The 15,921-nt window shown below is 46.1% G+C and overlaps 1 protein-coding gene across 4 annotated transcripts; it reads right to left on the bottom strand.

Annotated features, from left to right (window-relative positions):
- Positions 1 to 2,401: 2,401 nt before the first annotated feature.
- Positions 2,402 to 13,996, bottom strand: rxrba (retinoid x receptor, beta a). Of its 4 annotated transcripts, XM_019867840.1 has the most exons (12): positions 13,899 to 13,996; positions 13,030 to 13,192; positions 12,197 to 12,429; positions 11,616 to 11,766; positions 11,056 to 11,235; positions 8,905 to 9,065; positions 8,696 to 8,825; positions 8,220 to 8,352; positions 6,377 to 6,412; positions 5,248 to 5,339; positions 5,076 to 5,181; positions 2,402 to 4,885 (listed from the first exon to the last, which is right to left on the bottom strand). In XM_019867840.1, exons 2-12 carry the CDS (start codon positions 13,043 to 13,045, stop codon positions 4,738 to 4,740), a joined length of 1,386 nt encoding a protein of 461 aa, XP_019723399.1. In that variant the 5' UTR covers positions 13,046 to 13,192; positions 13,899 to 13,996; the 3' UTR covers positions 2,402 to 4,737. The 4 variants fall into 4 exon arrangements, 1 of the variants encoding a protein (XP_019723399.1); XR_002168007.1 differs by lacking the exons at positions 12,197 to 12,429; positions 13,030 to 13,192; positions 13,899 to 13,996 and having other exon boundaries at positions 2,402 to 3,958; positions 4,040 to 4,125; positions 4,232 to 4,885; positions 11,616 to 11,812; XR_002168005.1 differs by lacking the exons at positions 12,197 to 12,429; positions 13,030 to 13,192; positions 13,899 to 13,996 and having other exon boundaries at positions 2,402 to 3,958; positions 4,040 to 4,885; positions 11,616 to 11,812.
- Between the last annotated feature and the right edge of the window lie 1,925 nt (positions 13,997 to 15,921).

Raw genomic sequence — 15,921 nt, 5'->3', positions numbered from 1 at the left:
GGAGATGGGAAATAACACAAAGGGTGAATTTTCTTTGAGCAACGAGTAAACAATTCATGAAGAGTCTCGCTGAGTTTTTTTTTCTCCTGGTTCCTTCTTTAGTTGACCTTCAAAACACACGCCAATGTAGCCTTGACCTCCTAAAACAGAGCGAAACAAAAGGCTGGAAGCGCAATAGATTGGAGATGGGAAATAACACAAAGTGAATTTTCTTTGAGCAACGAGTAAACAATTCATTAAGAGTCTCGCTGAGTTTTTTTTTTTTCCTGGTTCCTTCTTTAGTTGACCTTCAAAACACATGCCAACGTCGCCTTGACCTCCTAAAACAGAGCGACCCCTCCCACCAAATTGTCCACATGAGGACAAAGCGGCCTTCTGGACCCACTCTCACCCTCTCACAGGGAAGAAAGTGCATCTGCGCCGGTGGTGCGGCGCGAGCCCGACACGCAAAAAGGTGCAGTTCGGGGGGGAGCACCAACACACTGCGGGTTAAGCACCATGACGGACTACAAATGTCGGTCCTACAGTGGATATCAAAAGTCAACACACCCCGGCTCAAATGTGAGGATGCCAAACAAACAGATGACGTGACTCAGAGGCCTTGTGCATTCCTCTACAATGGCTGGTTCACAGCCCTGACCAGGAGGCTTATTTTGAAGGTTTACCCACCGACCGGGTCACCTGTTTTTTTTTTTTTGGGACACGTCACAAGGAAGCAGTTACAGCTTAGACGAAGGCTGAAGTGACAGCCAAAACCATCAACTGGGAAAGAGTTGTTGTTCTCCAATTTAAATACCTTAGCTACACTGTCAACGCCTCCAGCCTACGAGTCAAGTGAGAGCCACCAACACAAGCCTCTTCGCCTCTCTCAGGGGGCGATGTTGAGGAATGTTAATGACGCTATAAGGTTTTATAGGGAAAGATTTAAGTAAATACGAGGATTCTTGTTATCTCTGTCTCAAATATGTAAAGTAGAAGTACTGTTTACATACTTTACACGTGCAATTTATTTGTGAATTTGGGGGCTTTTATGGGGGCCTGGAACACATTAATTTCATTTTGATGCGGAAAGATGATTTGAGACATTTTAAGATGCAAGCATGTTCATGGAATGAAACAAACTCTGACCTCAAAAAAACCCTGTATACTGATTTTAACCCTTCAAGGCGAAATTCAACTTGCATCTCTTATCCTGGGGGCCTTAAGCGTAAGGCGACAGCAGGCAGGAAACTGACCGAATGTCACCTTTCCAACAACTGGTTGCTGCGGCGTACATGAACCTTTACAGATGAGATATTGCCACAACATATGAAGTAGTCCTTTAAAAAAGTTTGAGAACCGCTGCAGTTGTGGCTGTCCCAAAAAGTAAGCACATGTGGAGTGGGGGTTGTTATTTCCGCCAGAAAGTGTCTCCCCCCCACCAAAAAAAGAAAAAAACATACAAGCACACTGATGAACTGTATCTTCCGCACGCACTTCATTGGAGGGTTCTTTCACGTAATTAAAAAGCAGCAGAGGCCAAAGGGATGAAGGCGGAGGGCCGCACTGTAGCAATAAAGCAGTCAAGCTCGCCTCCATCGTGCCTTCGTATTCACCCAGAGATGAACTCGCTCGGCCTCGTATCACAGTCAGGACACTGCATTAAACTTCGATGCAATTTGGAAGAACGGAAACGCACCTCAACGCAGTGGGAGAAGCTTCAGTACGCGGGGGGGACTCGGGGATGAGACGCACTTATGTAACAGAGCACAATTGAGCCACTGAGAACCAGAGCGGGCTAGCGAGCTGCTTTTTGGTCATTTTTAAGTTAAGTGCAGAAATGGCTACTGGTTTGAATCAAGGTTCTAATTTTTGCATATGAGGGTTAACCCTATTTTGTCATTTTTTTTCATGAAATAATGAAAGATGTTTGGAATTCAAACACTATTGCACAAACCCCCCTCCTTCTTTCAGGCAACTTATGACGATACTGAGCAGGTCCGACATATAAAACTGAAGATGACAAATGACAAAATCTGAGGAAAGACACAATTTCTGGACAAACTAATCACTGAATCGTCAAATCAGCGACAAAACTTCTGCAAAACGACATAAATCGAGTTCCCACACTATTTCTCAGTGGCTCAATTAAACTTTTGGTAAAAGTCCAGGTTGCATATTTTGGTCGAGTCCTAATTATCATGGAAGCTCAGTGATTAAGGCCAACAAACGACCTGTACAAAAGAGCGTCCGTCTTGCCGCTTTAAAAATCTAATTTTTGGGGTTCCGCCTCCAAGAAGAGCAGTTTTTTTTTTTAAACATATATAAATTAATAACCCTCTAAACCAGGGGTGGGCAACCTTCTGTGCTCAAGGGCCACATTTAATTTTTAAATTGAAGAGAAGGGCAAGGAGGTTTAAAAAAAAAAAGTAAAAATATATAAAATGGTATTTTTAACTAAACCTGTTTTTCCATGACTGTTTATTTACAATAAATCAATAGAAAAATGATTTAGTCAGATAAATTCATTTTTGTCCAATAATATTTTATGAATCGATTTTACCTAAGAGGGCGTCTAAATGAACGCAACAAATAAAAGTGTTCATTTCAATAAAATAATTCAAGCTCATTTTATTGTATTTGTCATTAATGGAAATGATAATGTATGAAGAGATACATTCATAATCCGACTTAGAAAACTGGCAAAATTGTTCAAAATCAATTTTTAAAAAACTTTTGAATGAGATCGACTAATAAAAAACACAGTGAAGCCCTTTCAAAAAAAAATTTTTTTTTTAAATTCAAATGAACCGAAAGAACAAAGTGGGCCATACGTAGTTTGCCCACCCCTGCACCCGGCGCATGCCAGAAGAGAAAAGCCAAACACTGAAAAAGATTCATTCACCTGTCTCACAGGTCACCTCACGGGAGGAGGGGGGCTGGGTTCCAAGTCACAAAAGCACACAAGTCCTCTTTAAGAGGATGCATTTGGAGTCTCTAATAGGCCACATTATCCGCTTCCACCGCCCATCTCACTGCCTGACCTGACCGCATGCTAGCATACTGTGCAGTGATTGCATTGGTGTGAATGTGCAAGACCATGTTAGACATTGAGCCACTGCTTAAGGAGAAGGGGAAGAAAAAAAACAACAACAACACTTAAAAAACTTCTGACTGGAGAAAGGCTCACAATCATCAATCCATAGCAGTCCTGTTAAAACACTACTGGTCACGTTTGGAGCTGCGCTTGGTTGCAAATCACAGTAAAAGTCAAGTGCCAATCAAGTTCGCGGGTGCAAAGGTTGCAGTTTGGGCACGGTCGTTGATTTGACTGGGGCAAAAAACAAAACCAAAAACAAATGTTTTAGATGTTGGGTGGAAAAACCCAATGAGCAGGATGTTTGTGAGTTTCAAGTCCTAATATTTACACATCTCATGTGGAAAAGTGTCAGGTAGTCAGTCACACAAAAGTCATTCGCATCCTAAATTCGAGGCAACACCGGTCCCTCGCTGCCTTTGTCTAATGCCGACCAGTGATGTCATCAATCGGAGGAGGGTGGGGGTGGCATAGAAGATTGCAATATTACATCATCCAATCATCTATACTTCTTTTTCATTCTATGGCCACTATTAGGTGTACCGAGCTCATTTCCCCCCCCCCCCCTCAAAAAAAAATCGTCCTTGCTCAGCATCACATCGTTGCTCGGCCTGCCCACTCAACAGGAACAGGTTTACATTTTCCTGACCGAACCCGAATGATCAGACCCAACACGGCAGCGAGGAAGAAGGAGAAAGCCACCACCAAGTACCTTGTCTCACAGAACGGCGGCCCTTCGGAGGAAACGTTCGCACAGGTACGACTCACAAAAGTGCATTAATGACCGTCGGCGAAGGACGACGTCGGGGCGATAAAACGAGAAAGCGAGCCCGCCCGGCGTGAAGCTCTCGACTCCCTCAAGCTCGCCAAACTGCCAAGCGACTGCCAGGACAGACAAGAAAACAGGGTCAACTCACAAAGAAACAAAGCCACGAGAAATTCAAGTCATTCTTTTTGTCTTACAAAGCCCACTGTGCGCACATCGAGGATGGAAGGACAACGTTAAGAGTCATTCAAAGTGCTCCCAGACCCTTCCTGGATTTCAATGCCTTGGGGAAAAAAAAAGCTCTCATTTCATGAGTACAGTACTTCAAAGATAGAAACCCAAAACTCGTTCCGGCATGATCGTGGAAAGACAAAGCATGTGTATCATACATTTTAGGATGTCGATAAGGAGACACGCTGGTATGACGGCGGCCAGCTGATTGGAACGCTAGGCGCCTGATTGGAAGCCAGAAACCATCGGTGAACTCCGCAAATCCAAGATACAGAGGCGCTCTGAGATGATTAAGACATTTACCACTCATACCTGTGCATATACACACGCTTTTTTTTTTTTTTATATAAGTGTCTGTGTGTGTATATATCGTTTGTTTTTTTTGTATATGCATGTGCATAGTCGACTGCGTATGTGGTTGAGAAGAGGCGGTACAAGAAAGACGCTGGCACGAGTGTATTTTTCAAACCACGTTGCCTCTCCAAATTCAATCTGTCCGTAATCCAGCGGATAAACCGCAAATGTGTGTGCGTGTGCACGAGTGCGAGGGCCGACTCGAAGCCCTGGCGCGTGCTGCGATTGAGCAGAGCGAAGCCCGACGAGCCGGACTGCGGACGGCAGATCCCGGCGTGCGAGGCGGCCTCCGCAGCGGCCGCCGGCTGGTCTAGGTGAGCTGGTGAGGCGCCTCCAGCATCTCCATGAGGAAGGTGTCGATGGGCGTGTCGCCGATCAGCTTGAAGAAGAACAGGTGCTCCAGGCACTTGAGGCCGATGGAGCGCAGCGCCGGCAGCCGCAGGAGGAGCTTGGCAAACCTGTGGGAGGACGCGTAACGCCGCGGACCAATCAAAGCAGAGGTTGGGACGAAGGCTCAAGTCTTCACTTCTAGCAAGTTACTGTGAAAACTAACCGACAAGAAAAATGTTGTCCAAACTTCTCATGACCGTGGAAAGGTTTTTAATCTTTGTCGCTTTATATCCCAGCTTTCCTTTCAATGGCACATACCTGCCCTGCTGCTCGGGGTACTTCTGCTTGCAGTAAGTCTCCAGAGACGCGTACACCCTTTCTCTCAGCACCTCCACCTCGCTGGGGTTGGAAAGGCCCTTGGCATCTTTGGGCGAGAGAGAACGACGCTTCAGAGGAACCCGCCCAGGCGGTGACTTTTGCTTCTGCGTACCCGGATTGAAGAGGATGATGGCGCGCAGACAGCCCAGCTCAGTCTTGTCCATCTGCATGTCTCTCATCTTGCTCACCAGCTCCGTCAAAACCCTGCCGAGGGAAAGCGGGAGAGTGGCGGACGACGGTCAGAAGAGCAGACTTTCTCGGCGCCGTCCATCAAAGCCAGTCCTCACAAAGCGTTTGGATGGCGCCTAGAAGACAGGACGCTTCTGGAGAAACATCACCGATGCGCGATGAAAAGCGCACTGCATGACAACAGGCTTGCGTTTGATTGGCTCGAAAAACAAATTTGTCGTGCGTAGAAGAAGGGACAATGAGAACGTGGGTTTTTTTTTTTTTTTGGCGCTGCCTTGAACGTGTTCCTTTACAGTGTTAACTCACACTCATTCATGTCGGTGTTCCCCAGATGTCAGTTTACATTGAAAGTACCCTCTCCACACGTCACCAAACAGCAAAAAAAGCGCAGATACGCGATTGGACGATTATCGAATGGGATGGACCGTCACAAAACCAAAATGAAAACACTCGCAGGGAGCTGCTGTGGGCCACAACAATAAATTCTATTGCAATTACACTATTAACCACCCACCTCCCAGAAAAAAAAATGAACTGTGGCTTATTTTGCAGGCTAGGCTCACTGTTGCGGTTGCGAATAGTTGTGTTAGTCGACCCAAATCCGTTCAAGTTGCCTCGCAGACCTCCACAAACTTTTTCCTCGCCGCCCACAGATGCCCGCAACACATCTCTCTCATTACCGGCCTAGCCCGGGACAGATAGCTGGCACGCATGCTAACCTTTGTGCTCGTGTCGTGTACACCAGTCGGCCGGCCGAAAGCGGAAGAGAGGCGCTGCCAGGAATGCGCCACGCAAGTGCTAACATTTCAACGTGGGTGGGTGGGGGGGAATAGGCTTTTCATACCCACTTTGTGCCAAGAAATCCTTCTCAGTGTCTTTTAGTGGTGTTTACTTTGGTCACCCAAAATTTAAAAGGCGATGACAAGAGCTTTTAGCACACAAAACAAAGCACAGCACACATATTGTGATCTGTCTTAGAGCTCGTGAATTTTTCTCAATGAGGACTGCGGAGGAGGGGTTCAAGCAAAGTGTTTGTGTCGTGGCGTAATTACCTGTCAAATATGGCCCCAACCTCAGCATTGTGCGCCCTGTGTATGCAATCACAATGTGTTATTACAGTGTTATTACACAGTGTCATCGCTAATACACTTGTAAGTTATTTCGGGGGCCCTTATTAAGTCGAAGACATGTTTGGAAAAGTTAAGTGGATAAACCATGCACATTTGATTTTCGTGGCTTTTGCCCTCGACCAGAGCTTCTCAAACTGGGCTCCATTGACACCAGGAGGTGGACAAGCCGTAGCTTTGGTGGCATCCGCAAAAAAATTTATTAAATAAACCCCCCCCCCACACACACACACACACACATTTTTTTAAATAAATAAAACATTGATATGTTGAATCATCCCCCAAAAGTAAATAAAAGACTACCTGCATATAGGAACCGTGTAGCGAAAAAATAAATAAGCTGAATGCTTTGGGCCACTCAGTATGATTTATCATCATATAAATCTGACATACCAGCATGTTTTTATTTATTTATTTTTATAAGAACAGGAGGAATCCCATGCTTACCGATTTTTCCCCCCAGAACAAAAGCCTCAATTGTAAGGGAATGAATTTATATTGTGCCATTCCCTTGTTAAAAGGTGAATTTCTTGACTTGAATATCATAATAGTGAGACTTGGTCTTGGAAAATGTAACATGATTCTTCTAGGAGAATGAGTTTTTGTACTGACAAAGTGCAACAAAACATTACGGCTTTCCTTTCCTGCACCCCCCGCCCCATTTTTTTTTCCATTTCTACAGCAGTATACGTGGTTGTTATGTTTAACTTTAGTTAGAGTATGAAGGGGTCCTCAGTAAAATATTTCCCTCGTCGTGTGTCCCTGCATCCCAAAAGTTAAGAACTCCTGCTTTGGACATTAAAGCAGCTCCTTCAAAATAGAATGGATACACACAAGGACAACATTTGCGCTTTTGACAAATGAAAAGCTGACAGACATGTGTCCATTCTTATTGTGTGTAGTCAATGTTTTAGGCACGCATTTGATTAGGGAAAAAAAGGACTGTGTAATTAACAGAGAAGCCACACATTGTGATTGAACAGGCAAATCTGATCTGCACAGTGTATTTTCAGTTGTTAAGGAGGGAGGCCAGGCTTGATGGTGTTAAAAAAGTATTTTGCAAAGTGAGGGAATGGCTGCCTGACAGTTACTGACTATTTTGAGTCACAAGAGTGCCTCATTATTGAGTGGGGGTGCGCAGAAGACATATTAGTCACCAGGCTCCCGGCACAGGGAGAACGGAAGGAAGCGGTGGCAGCCAAAAGAACGCAGCAGGTGCAGCCCCCGGCAGCCTCCTCAACGAGCCGCGTGGCTCTGATATGGGACACCGCTGCGAGGTCTGCAGCGGGAAGGCGCCGGAGACGAATAATGCGCCTGTTGGCTTTTGAGGCGGATGCCAAAACGTCATGATCCACCAGGAAGATACTCTAAGACGGCTCAAATGGAGCCTTGGGGAAAAACTAAAAGAGCAAACCCAGAAAACCGCCGCGGTGAACGTGATGCGGCGGGAAATTTGGGTGGGCCTAACTTTTGTGCTGGAGTATCATTGAACAAGTTGGCCGCATCAGTGCAAGCATTGCAAAAGGTTAGTCTCCAGCCCACCACACTTCCTGGACACCAGTTGCTACTTTCCGCAACTCATTTTGTGGCATGAATGAGCGAGCGCCAAAAGCACCTATAAGTGAGTTTTCAGCGAAGGGCTGAGGAGTGATTCCAATGAGGAAAAAAAAAAAATCAGGTGAACTGAGAACGGGCGCAGGGTTCGCAGTACTGCTCAAGGTTTGTCACCTGATCACGTGTGCGAGTTGGCAGAAAGGTGAACGGCTACCTGTCAAAGATGGCCCCGACACCGGCGCTGTGAGCACTGTTCCGGTGCACGTGGAGGCCGGTGGCCAGTAAGATTCCATCCTTCACTGAGATGGAGCGGTGGGAGAAGGAGGCGATCAGTAGCTCATTCCAACCTGCAGACAGGGATGTTTTACGGTGGATATTAGGGCTCACCGATAAGATGCTTTATGGGGGGTGGGCGGGGGGGGGGGTCATTTTTTAACAAACACGGCCAATAACTTCATCTGTAGCAAGATAAACATGATATTTTTATGAGTTTGACTTTTTGAGTTTCATATTTATTAGTTGTCTTTTTTTGGGTGTGAATTTCTCATGTACAAAAAAAATAATAAATACACCACCTATGGATTGTGTAGCAAAATCATTTTAAAACCAAGCATCAACCGTTATATGACGCTACACCTCTTAATACGGTCGGGAAAATTCGGTAGCTCTTCCAACGGTGATGAAACCCACCTGCACGTAGTAATATAACCTGATCGTCGAGGGGCAGCTCTGAGAAATGCGGGATCCTCTTGGCCCACTCCACCAGGGTGAAGAGCTGCTTGTCCGCTGCCTGGCAAATGTTGGTGACGGGGTCGTTGGGCTGAGGAGGAGCGGGAAGGAACATTTGATGATGCCACACGTGAGGATTAACAGAGCATCCCTTCGCCCGGGCAACTCACAGAGCTTCCTCCCGAGCTTCCGTCGGCCTGAAGCTCCGTCTTCTGCTCCACGGCCATCTCTGCCTCCAAAATCTTCTCCACTGGCATGTCCTCGTTGACCACGCTGGTGGACTCCACCTCGCCCTCGCGCTCCTTGTTCCTCTGGCGCTCTTCTTGAACAGCTGAGGAACAAGAGAACAAACAACAGGATGAGCCACTAGGAATAAATCAAATCCAAAATGATATGGGGGTTGGGCTGTAGAAGAGATGTGCGAAAGAATGAATCATGGTCAAATTTCAGGAGGAAAAGCAGGAAAATAAAAGCGGACCAAGAAGCAGCACTATAGTAATAAAGCACACTAAATAACTCAACCCCACACCCCCATCCAATATATTCAACGATTGCCTGTTCCTTTTGCTCCTTCTGGTGTGTGAGCCTTGGCCACCGGGGGGCAGTACAACACAGTCAGACGGCAACAAACGAAGAAGAGTCTCATGACTAATTGACTCGGTGCACACTAACAATTAGCAATTAGCTCACTTGTAGGCTAAGGTTTTGGTGCCATGCGGTGACATTTTAGGTTTTTAAAAAAGGAACACAAACATATGTCTTGTCTAGAGAAACCAAGACAACAAGTATTATAAAAAAAATGACATTTATTCGAGAAAGAAAAAAAAAAAACATGGAGAGACACCGTTCACAGATCTGTCAGAATTATGTAGGATAGGTTTAAGGAAAACAAAAATAAATAAATAAATAAATAAAACAAAGCAAACTGCGAGGTGAATTTGTGAACAGGCGGGGCATTTCAGCACGTCACAAAATTCAATCTGTGTGTGAAAAAGTGCAGCGCATTATTTGGGGAATTTCAAGAACTGGAACCCAGCCCCCTTGTCCGGGCACGAATACCTGTCGCTGCCCCTCGCCCGCTCAATCCACAGCCACGCTAGAATGCACCCATCCCCACCCCCTGTCCTTACATCTGTCGCTCATCTTAGCCACTGCAGGAGGGACAGGGTGGACAAGAGGAAACAAAAAGGGGAGCAATGGGGGGGGGGGGGGCTTAGTGTTTGCAAAGCTTAGTCAACCCTATGTCCCCCTCCCCTGCCGCTGCTTTATCCCCTGGCAGCCCAGACCCAATCATTTTCAACACACACTCTAGTTTGATAGAGTTTGTGAGTGAACGGGGGCATCTTTCAGGCCTCCGGCTCAGCTCGAATCTGTGAAGCGTTGCTATGGCGAGAGAAAAAAATGCCATCTGAGAATGAATGTGGGACTCAAAATCTCATCCAGTAGAGCAGGTGTCGGGAGCCTATGGCTAGCGAGCCGTATGTGGCTCTTTTGATGATTGCATCTGGCTCGCAGATAAAACAAAATATTCGTGCTTTTTGAATCCATCCATCGATTTTTTACCACTCGTGTCCTATTCAGGGCTGCAGTTGCAGGACCAATTTTAATTGGATGATACTGGCCTACGTAGGCCGTTGCTGTGGAATCAGCCCGCTCGGTCATTAGCTCAAAGCTAATCCAAAACGACTAAGATGGCGGGAGAAAAAAAAAAAAAAAAAAAAAGAGTACGGTACACTTCAGGACAAATTGACCTAAGGATTCCCCTTTGTGGAGAGAACAGGTTCTGTGGTGTGTCTAATTTGCAATGACGTAATACCACCGATGAAACGGTCGAATGTAAAACGGCACTTTGACACGCGCCATGCTACGTTGGCATCAAAGTACCCTGCAGGAGACTCCAGAAAGGAAGCGTGCAAGCTCCCAAGCAGGGTGCAAGCTAGCCAGCAGCAACTCCGCGTACGGACCCGGCAAGATGACTATAATTCCGCCAGCTTTGCTTAACCATCGTGAGGAACGGAAAACCTTCATGTGAATGGTATTATAACAAAATTATTTTAAAGAATACATTCAGAGGGTTATTATATATTGCCATCACGATTTGAGCCTCTCAGTTAAATTACAGCGGTGCCTTGACGTACGAGTTGAATTTGTACGGGACCACGCTCACAAAAACAACTGCAAAGTAAAATCGCAATCACAATATTGAGGAGGAGGCGGGTCACAATGAGGTTATTTTTCAAAATCCTTCAGCCCCTCTCTCTAAATAGCGCCATCACTGCTACTTTGGTTCTTGCGGCTATTGTGTTTGTTCCCCGGCTTACCTTCTCTCTTCATGCCCATGGCCAGGCACTTCTGGTAGCGGCAGTATTGGCAGCGGTTCCTCTGCCTCTTGTCGACCATGCAGTCCTTGTTGTCCCGACAGGTGTAGGTCAGGTCTTTGCGCACCGTCCGCTTGAAGAAGCCTTTGCAGCCCTCGCAGCTGTACACGCCATAGTGCTTTCCTGGCACGAGAACCAAACCAAATGTTCGCCAGTGGAGGAAACCATTTTTTGCTTGTAAAAAGATTAGCCTTATTCATCGCAGTGCTATGAAGAGAAATGTTACTTGTTAATTTGCATTTTGGTACTTAATTTGCATCTTTGCACATTTAGAAGTGCTCTACGGTATATAAAACAACTTTTTTTGTAGCAAATGTCATTTTTAGTATGTGGTGCAAGCCACTTAAAAGTGGTCGGCAGGCCACAAATGGCCTGTGGGCCATCGTCGGGACAACTTGAAACGTTTTTATTGGTTATTTCTCTCTATTGTGTTCATGTCACATCCTGTTCTGGATCTACACGGTATATGTGATGCAAGGAGGACAGAGATGAGGAGTAGTCACCAGAGGATCGGTCGCCACAGATGGAACAAAGACGTTTCTGCGAAAGCATCGGGCCCGGGCTGTGCGCCGAGAGCTTTAGGCCTATCGGAGGTTTGACATCATCTGAGCTGCTCACCGTGTGAAGTCCAGACATGGAAACTGTGGAGTTGATCTGAATGAAGGACAGCAGAAGATAACTCCAAAAACTGGTCTCCAAAATAGAAAGGGGGGGGGGGGCAATGAATTTCTTAAAATGAGTAAACACAGTTAGCTTCAAAAACACCCAATGGAACAAAGACGTTTCTGCGAAAGCATCGGGCCCGGGCTGTGCGCCGAGAGCTTTAGGCCTATCGGAGGTTTGACATCATCTGAGCTGCTCACCGTGTGAAGTCCAGACATGGAAACTGTGGAGTTGATCTGAATGAAGGACAGCAGAAGATAACTCCAAAAACTGGTCTCCAAAATAGAAAGGGGGGGGGGGCAATGAATTTCTTAAAATGAGTAAACACAGTTAGCTTCAAAAACACCCAGTGAAGTCTCAAAATGATACTTCATTTGGAATTTTATATCCCAATTAGTGCAGGGTGGCGACAGGACCTTACTTGCGGACTACTAATGGGACCGTAGCCGACCGACGGTGTCCCTGGCAGGCAGGGGGAGCCCAGCGAGGAGCTGATGACCGAAAAAGGGGAACCGATGCTACTGATGGGGCTGTTGACGCCGGCGCTGGAGACGGGAGGCAGGGAGGTCATGGAGGCCGCCGCCGGCACTATAGGTGGCGAGCGCTGGCCTGACGAAGGGGACGACACCGACGAACTGTCTGGACTCCGTGAATCTGGCGAGAAGCATTTCAGTCATGTAAATGAGTAATTCTCAACCGCTCTTCTACAGCACCTGGGTGTGCCAAAAGCGACAACTCAGGTGTGAAATATCCAATTTCAATTGGTCAGATTTTTTTTTCTGACAAACAAGGTGTTTTTGTTTATGTATGTATGCCAGCAATGTATCTTGGCAGGCCAAACAATTAGACGCTCTTCCACTGGGTGGCAGTAGGTAACGCTAATTTAGTACACAAGGTCCCTATAGATGTATTATTTTTTAAAAACGTTAAAAAAAAGAATACGACTATTCTGAGCTTTGGTGTTTTCATCTGAAAACCAACCAGCTCACAACCACTACGAAGCAGACTTTCACGATGTTAAAAGATTGCTATGATATGCTAAGATGTTAACCCGCATCAACATCACTATCATCAATACAGACATTATTGTAAAAAAACTGTGGTCGGTTCACACGCTAGTTTGACAGGCCTTTGGTGCATCCAGAACAAACATTCTTGGCACTTGAATTTTTAAAAAAATAAACGAAATAAGATTCCGTTCCTCCACCGGGTGCGTGGCACTTGGGCTGTGGCTGCCAGTGCCTTGGTTCTCACCTCGACTGTCTCCCATGATGCTGCTGTCTGCGGCGTGGGGGGCTCCCCGGGAGTCACTGGCGGCCGCACACCGTCGAGCCTCCGCGTCGTCAGCCCGATGTCAAACTCGAGACCGCGGACTGCGGCCCGGGCCGGAGCTGTTTTAGGGAAACCAAAAACGGCTCTGAAATGCCAACACATGCAAAAGGAGGATACATTAGGTGCCGAATGGGAAGCTACAATCTACGAAAATGTACACGTAAAACAGCAAGCAGCGTCTTTCGAACGCCCCTGTGTAGTTGGGGTTCGTGTCCGAGACACTCGATTGTCTGTATTTCCTGAATTTGTTGCTCTATCAAATTAAATTTGCCAAAACAGACAGCTCTCCGGTAGACGTCAACTTGTCTTGAGCAGGGAACCAAAAACACGTTAAAACCACATTGATTGTGGATAAAACTCATTTAGGCGACCCGCTAGGGTTTGTACGGTTTCTTTTGTCTGCTATCAATAATAAACGAACAACAACAAAAACATTTTAGTTCCAGTGTTTAGCTGAAGGTAGCCCCCACATAGCTTCACCGTTAGCTCACACTCGGAACCCCTATACCTTCAAACGGGACAAACCTTTTCTTGCATCAGTGGCCAGAAAACACGAACAACGTGCGCGCGCTGGTGTTTATCGTCATAATTCCCCCCCCCCCCCAAATGCGCATTTAGCTTCCAAAGTTGTCAAAGCAATGGAGACGCTAACCCATGCTAGCTGGGTTAGTTAGCTGCTAACGTGTTTGCGACTTAACTAAGAAGCTAACTCGAAAGCTAAAGTGTTTGCGTCGCAAACATTCGGGAGGTGAATGTCGCAAATTGGGCAAAAACAGATGCGAATTACTGACGTTTAGCGGCGCGGCTTCCTCCCATGAATCGATGTTGCCGACTAGGCCCCGAGTGTCTGTCTGCCCCCCCCCCCTCCCCACTCGACACCTCCAGCGCGGCGGCGCACACTTTGGCCCGCAGACAGCCCACCCTAACCGTGCCAGGATGAAAACATGGTGATGGCGACGCCGAGAGTGCTCGCGCCTCAACTGGACTGCCTGCCGCAGCTTTAACTCAACTCAGGGACGAGCTTAAAGCACCTGTACAGTATCTCAAATCATGTTTTCCACTGGGATGAATGGAAATGCCATTTTTCCGTCTTAAGCCTTCCCTTCAACTCAACTCTCAACTCAACTCAAGTGTATTTCTCGAGCACTTTCAAACAGCCATCGCTGCATGTACATGGAGCAACTACCATATATACAACAATAAAGCAATAACAAGGACGGTAGAAAGCACCAAACGGTAAAACTAAGATCAAGTCTGAGTCATGCTGAGTCAAATGTCAAAGAATACAAGTGAGTTTTGAGGCGGGTTTTAAAGATGGACAGCGAGGGGGCTTGCCGAATGTTCAGTGGGAGGTCATTCCAGAGAGAGGGACCAGCAACGGAAAAGGCACGATCCTCTCTGAGCCTCCGTTTAGTTCTTGGTACTTCTAATAATGTCAGGTCCGCAGACCTGAGGCGCCGGGCAGGTGTGTCGGGGCGGATGTGCTCAGAGAGGTAAGGTGGCGCGAGGTCATTTAGAGATTTGAAAACAAATCCTAGGATCTTAAAAAGAACTCTAAATTCAGCCCTAGCCCAAACAATAGGCCTAATCAAGGCCCAACGATAGGGAATTTAGAAATCAATGGGCCTCTTCACCATAGGGCCGTGACTAACCATCCCCACCCAGTCCTCAAATAGGCCACGCTCAGCCTTTTAGCGCAGAGCAATTTCCCGGAGTCTTCACGGAGACTTCAGATTTTTCTACCGCTGACGAAGCTTCTGTGAGAGAAGCGAAACGTCCTTTTTTGTTTTGTTTTTTTGTTTTTTACCCACAGGTACAGATGACGACTGACGGAACCCTTTCTACGAGAGTCATTTCCCTAATAATTAGTTATTTTCACCGATGCTGATCTCAGGACTTCATTCATTGAAGATTTAACGTTTCCATGTCAATATTTTAGTTCCCCAGCAACAAAAACTCTTTCCTTCGCCTGTGGATTTTTGTCTTGTACAGTATTACAGATATATTTTCTAAACCTTCACCGGAGATGAAACTATGAAATGCATTTTTGTAGTTTTCGTCCCAAATGATGAATCCAGCCAATCCGAGATTAAAATCTGACCTTTGGGCTGACATTGATTGTTGCGCTGTAAACCTGTGGAGGTTTCAGAACTCTTATGAACAGGACACACAAATTATGTTAAATGTCAACATCGAATGAGATCCAATTAAAAGTAATCAGTCAGAACACAAGACCTATCAAAAACGTCATCGTCAAGTTGGTTTTATTGCTAATATGGATGCAAAACACGACACCACATGAATGAAAGAAAAACACATTTCGTCCAGAGGAGCCCGCTTTTATTCACTCAAAACATCATCATTTCGGTGAGTCCACCACCAAAACAAGAAGCAAGCTATTTCGTCAGACAAACGGACGGACGGACAGATGGATAGATAGATAGAAAATAGAAATCTTTGAGTTTAACTTCTAAGAACTCAGTTCATTAAAAGTTCTCCTCAAATTGAATCCCACGTGACATATCGGCGCCTTCTGTTGCAAAAACGCAAACACATATCAAAATGTTTGAGTATCTGAAGATTGTGCTTCATGAAAACAGATTTTTCTCATCTGCTAAGAGAATTTTATTTTATTTATTTATTTATTTTTTTGCTGACCGAGAGATCCAGTATGTGACGCGGAGTGTGTATGCATGTTTGTGTGTGTGAGTGAGTACGTGAGTGTGAGTGCCGCGGGAGGGATTAGCTGCAGTGTGTGTCCACTAGTGATTAGCTTGGTCAGTGGGCCTGTTGTGCATTCACTCCAGCCATTAG

The sequence above is a fragment of the Hippocampus comes genome, unplaced genomic scaffold (genome assembly GCF_001891065.2).
Source record: "Hippocampus comes isolate QL1 unplaced genomic scaffold, H_comes_QL1_v1.1 scaffold207, whole genome shotgun sequence".
Lineage (NCBI taxonomy): Eukaryota > Metazoa > Chordata > Actinopteri > Syngnathiformes > Syngnathidae > Hippocampus > Hippocampus comes.
Note: the sequence above shows the minus strand (reverse complement) of the source record. Positions and strands in the feature narration are given on the sequence as shown.

Coding starts and splice junctions, on each gene's coding strand:
- rxrba (XM_019867840.1), bottom strand. Junction 11,767..12,196: donor GTCCCATTAGTAGTCCGCAA/GTAAGGTCCTGT, acceptor TCCTTCATTCAG/ATCAACTCCACAGTTTCCAT. Junction 5,340..6,376: donor GTTGGGGCCATATTTGACAG/GTAATTACGCCA, acceptor TTCCCTCGGCAG/GGTTTTGACGGAGCTGGTGA.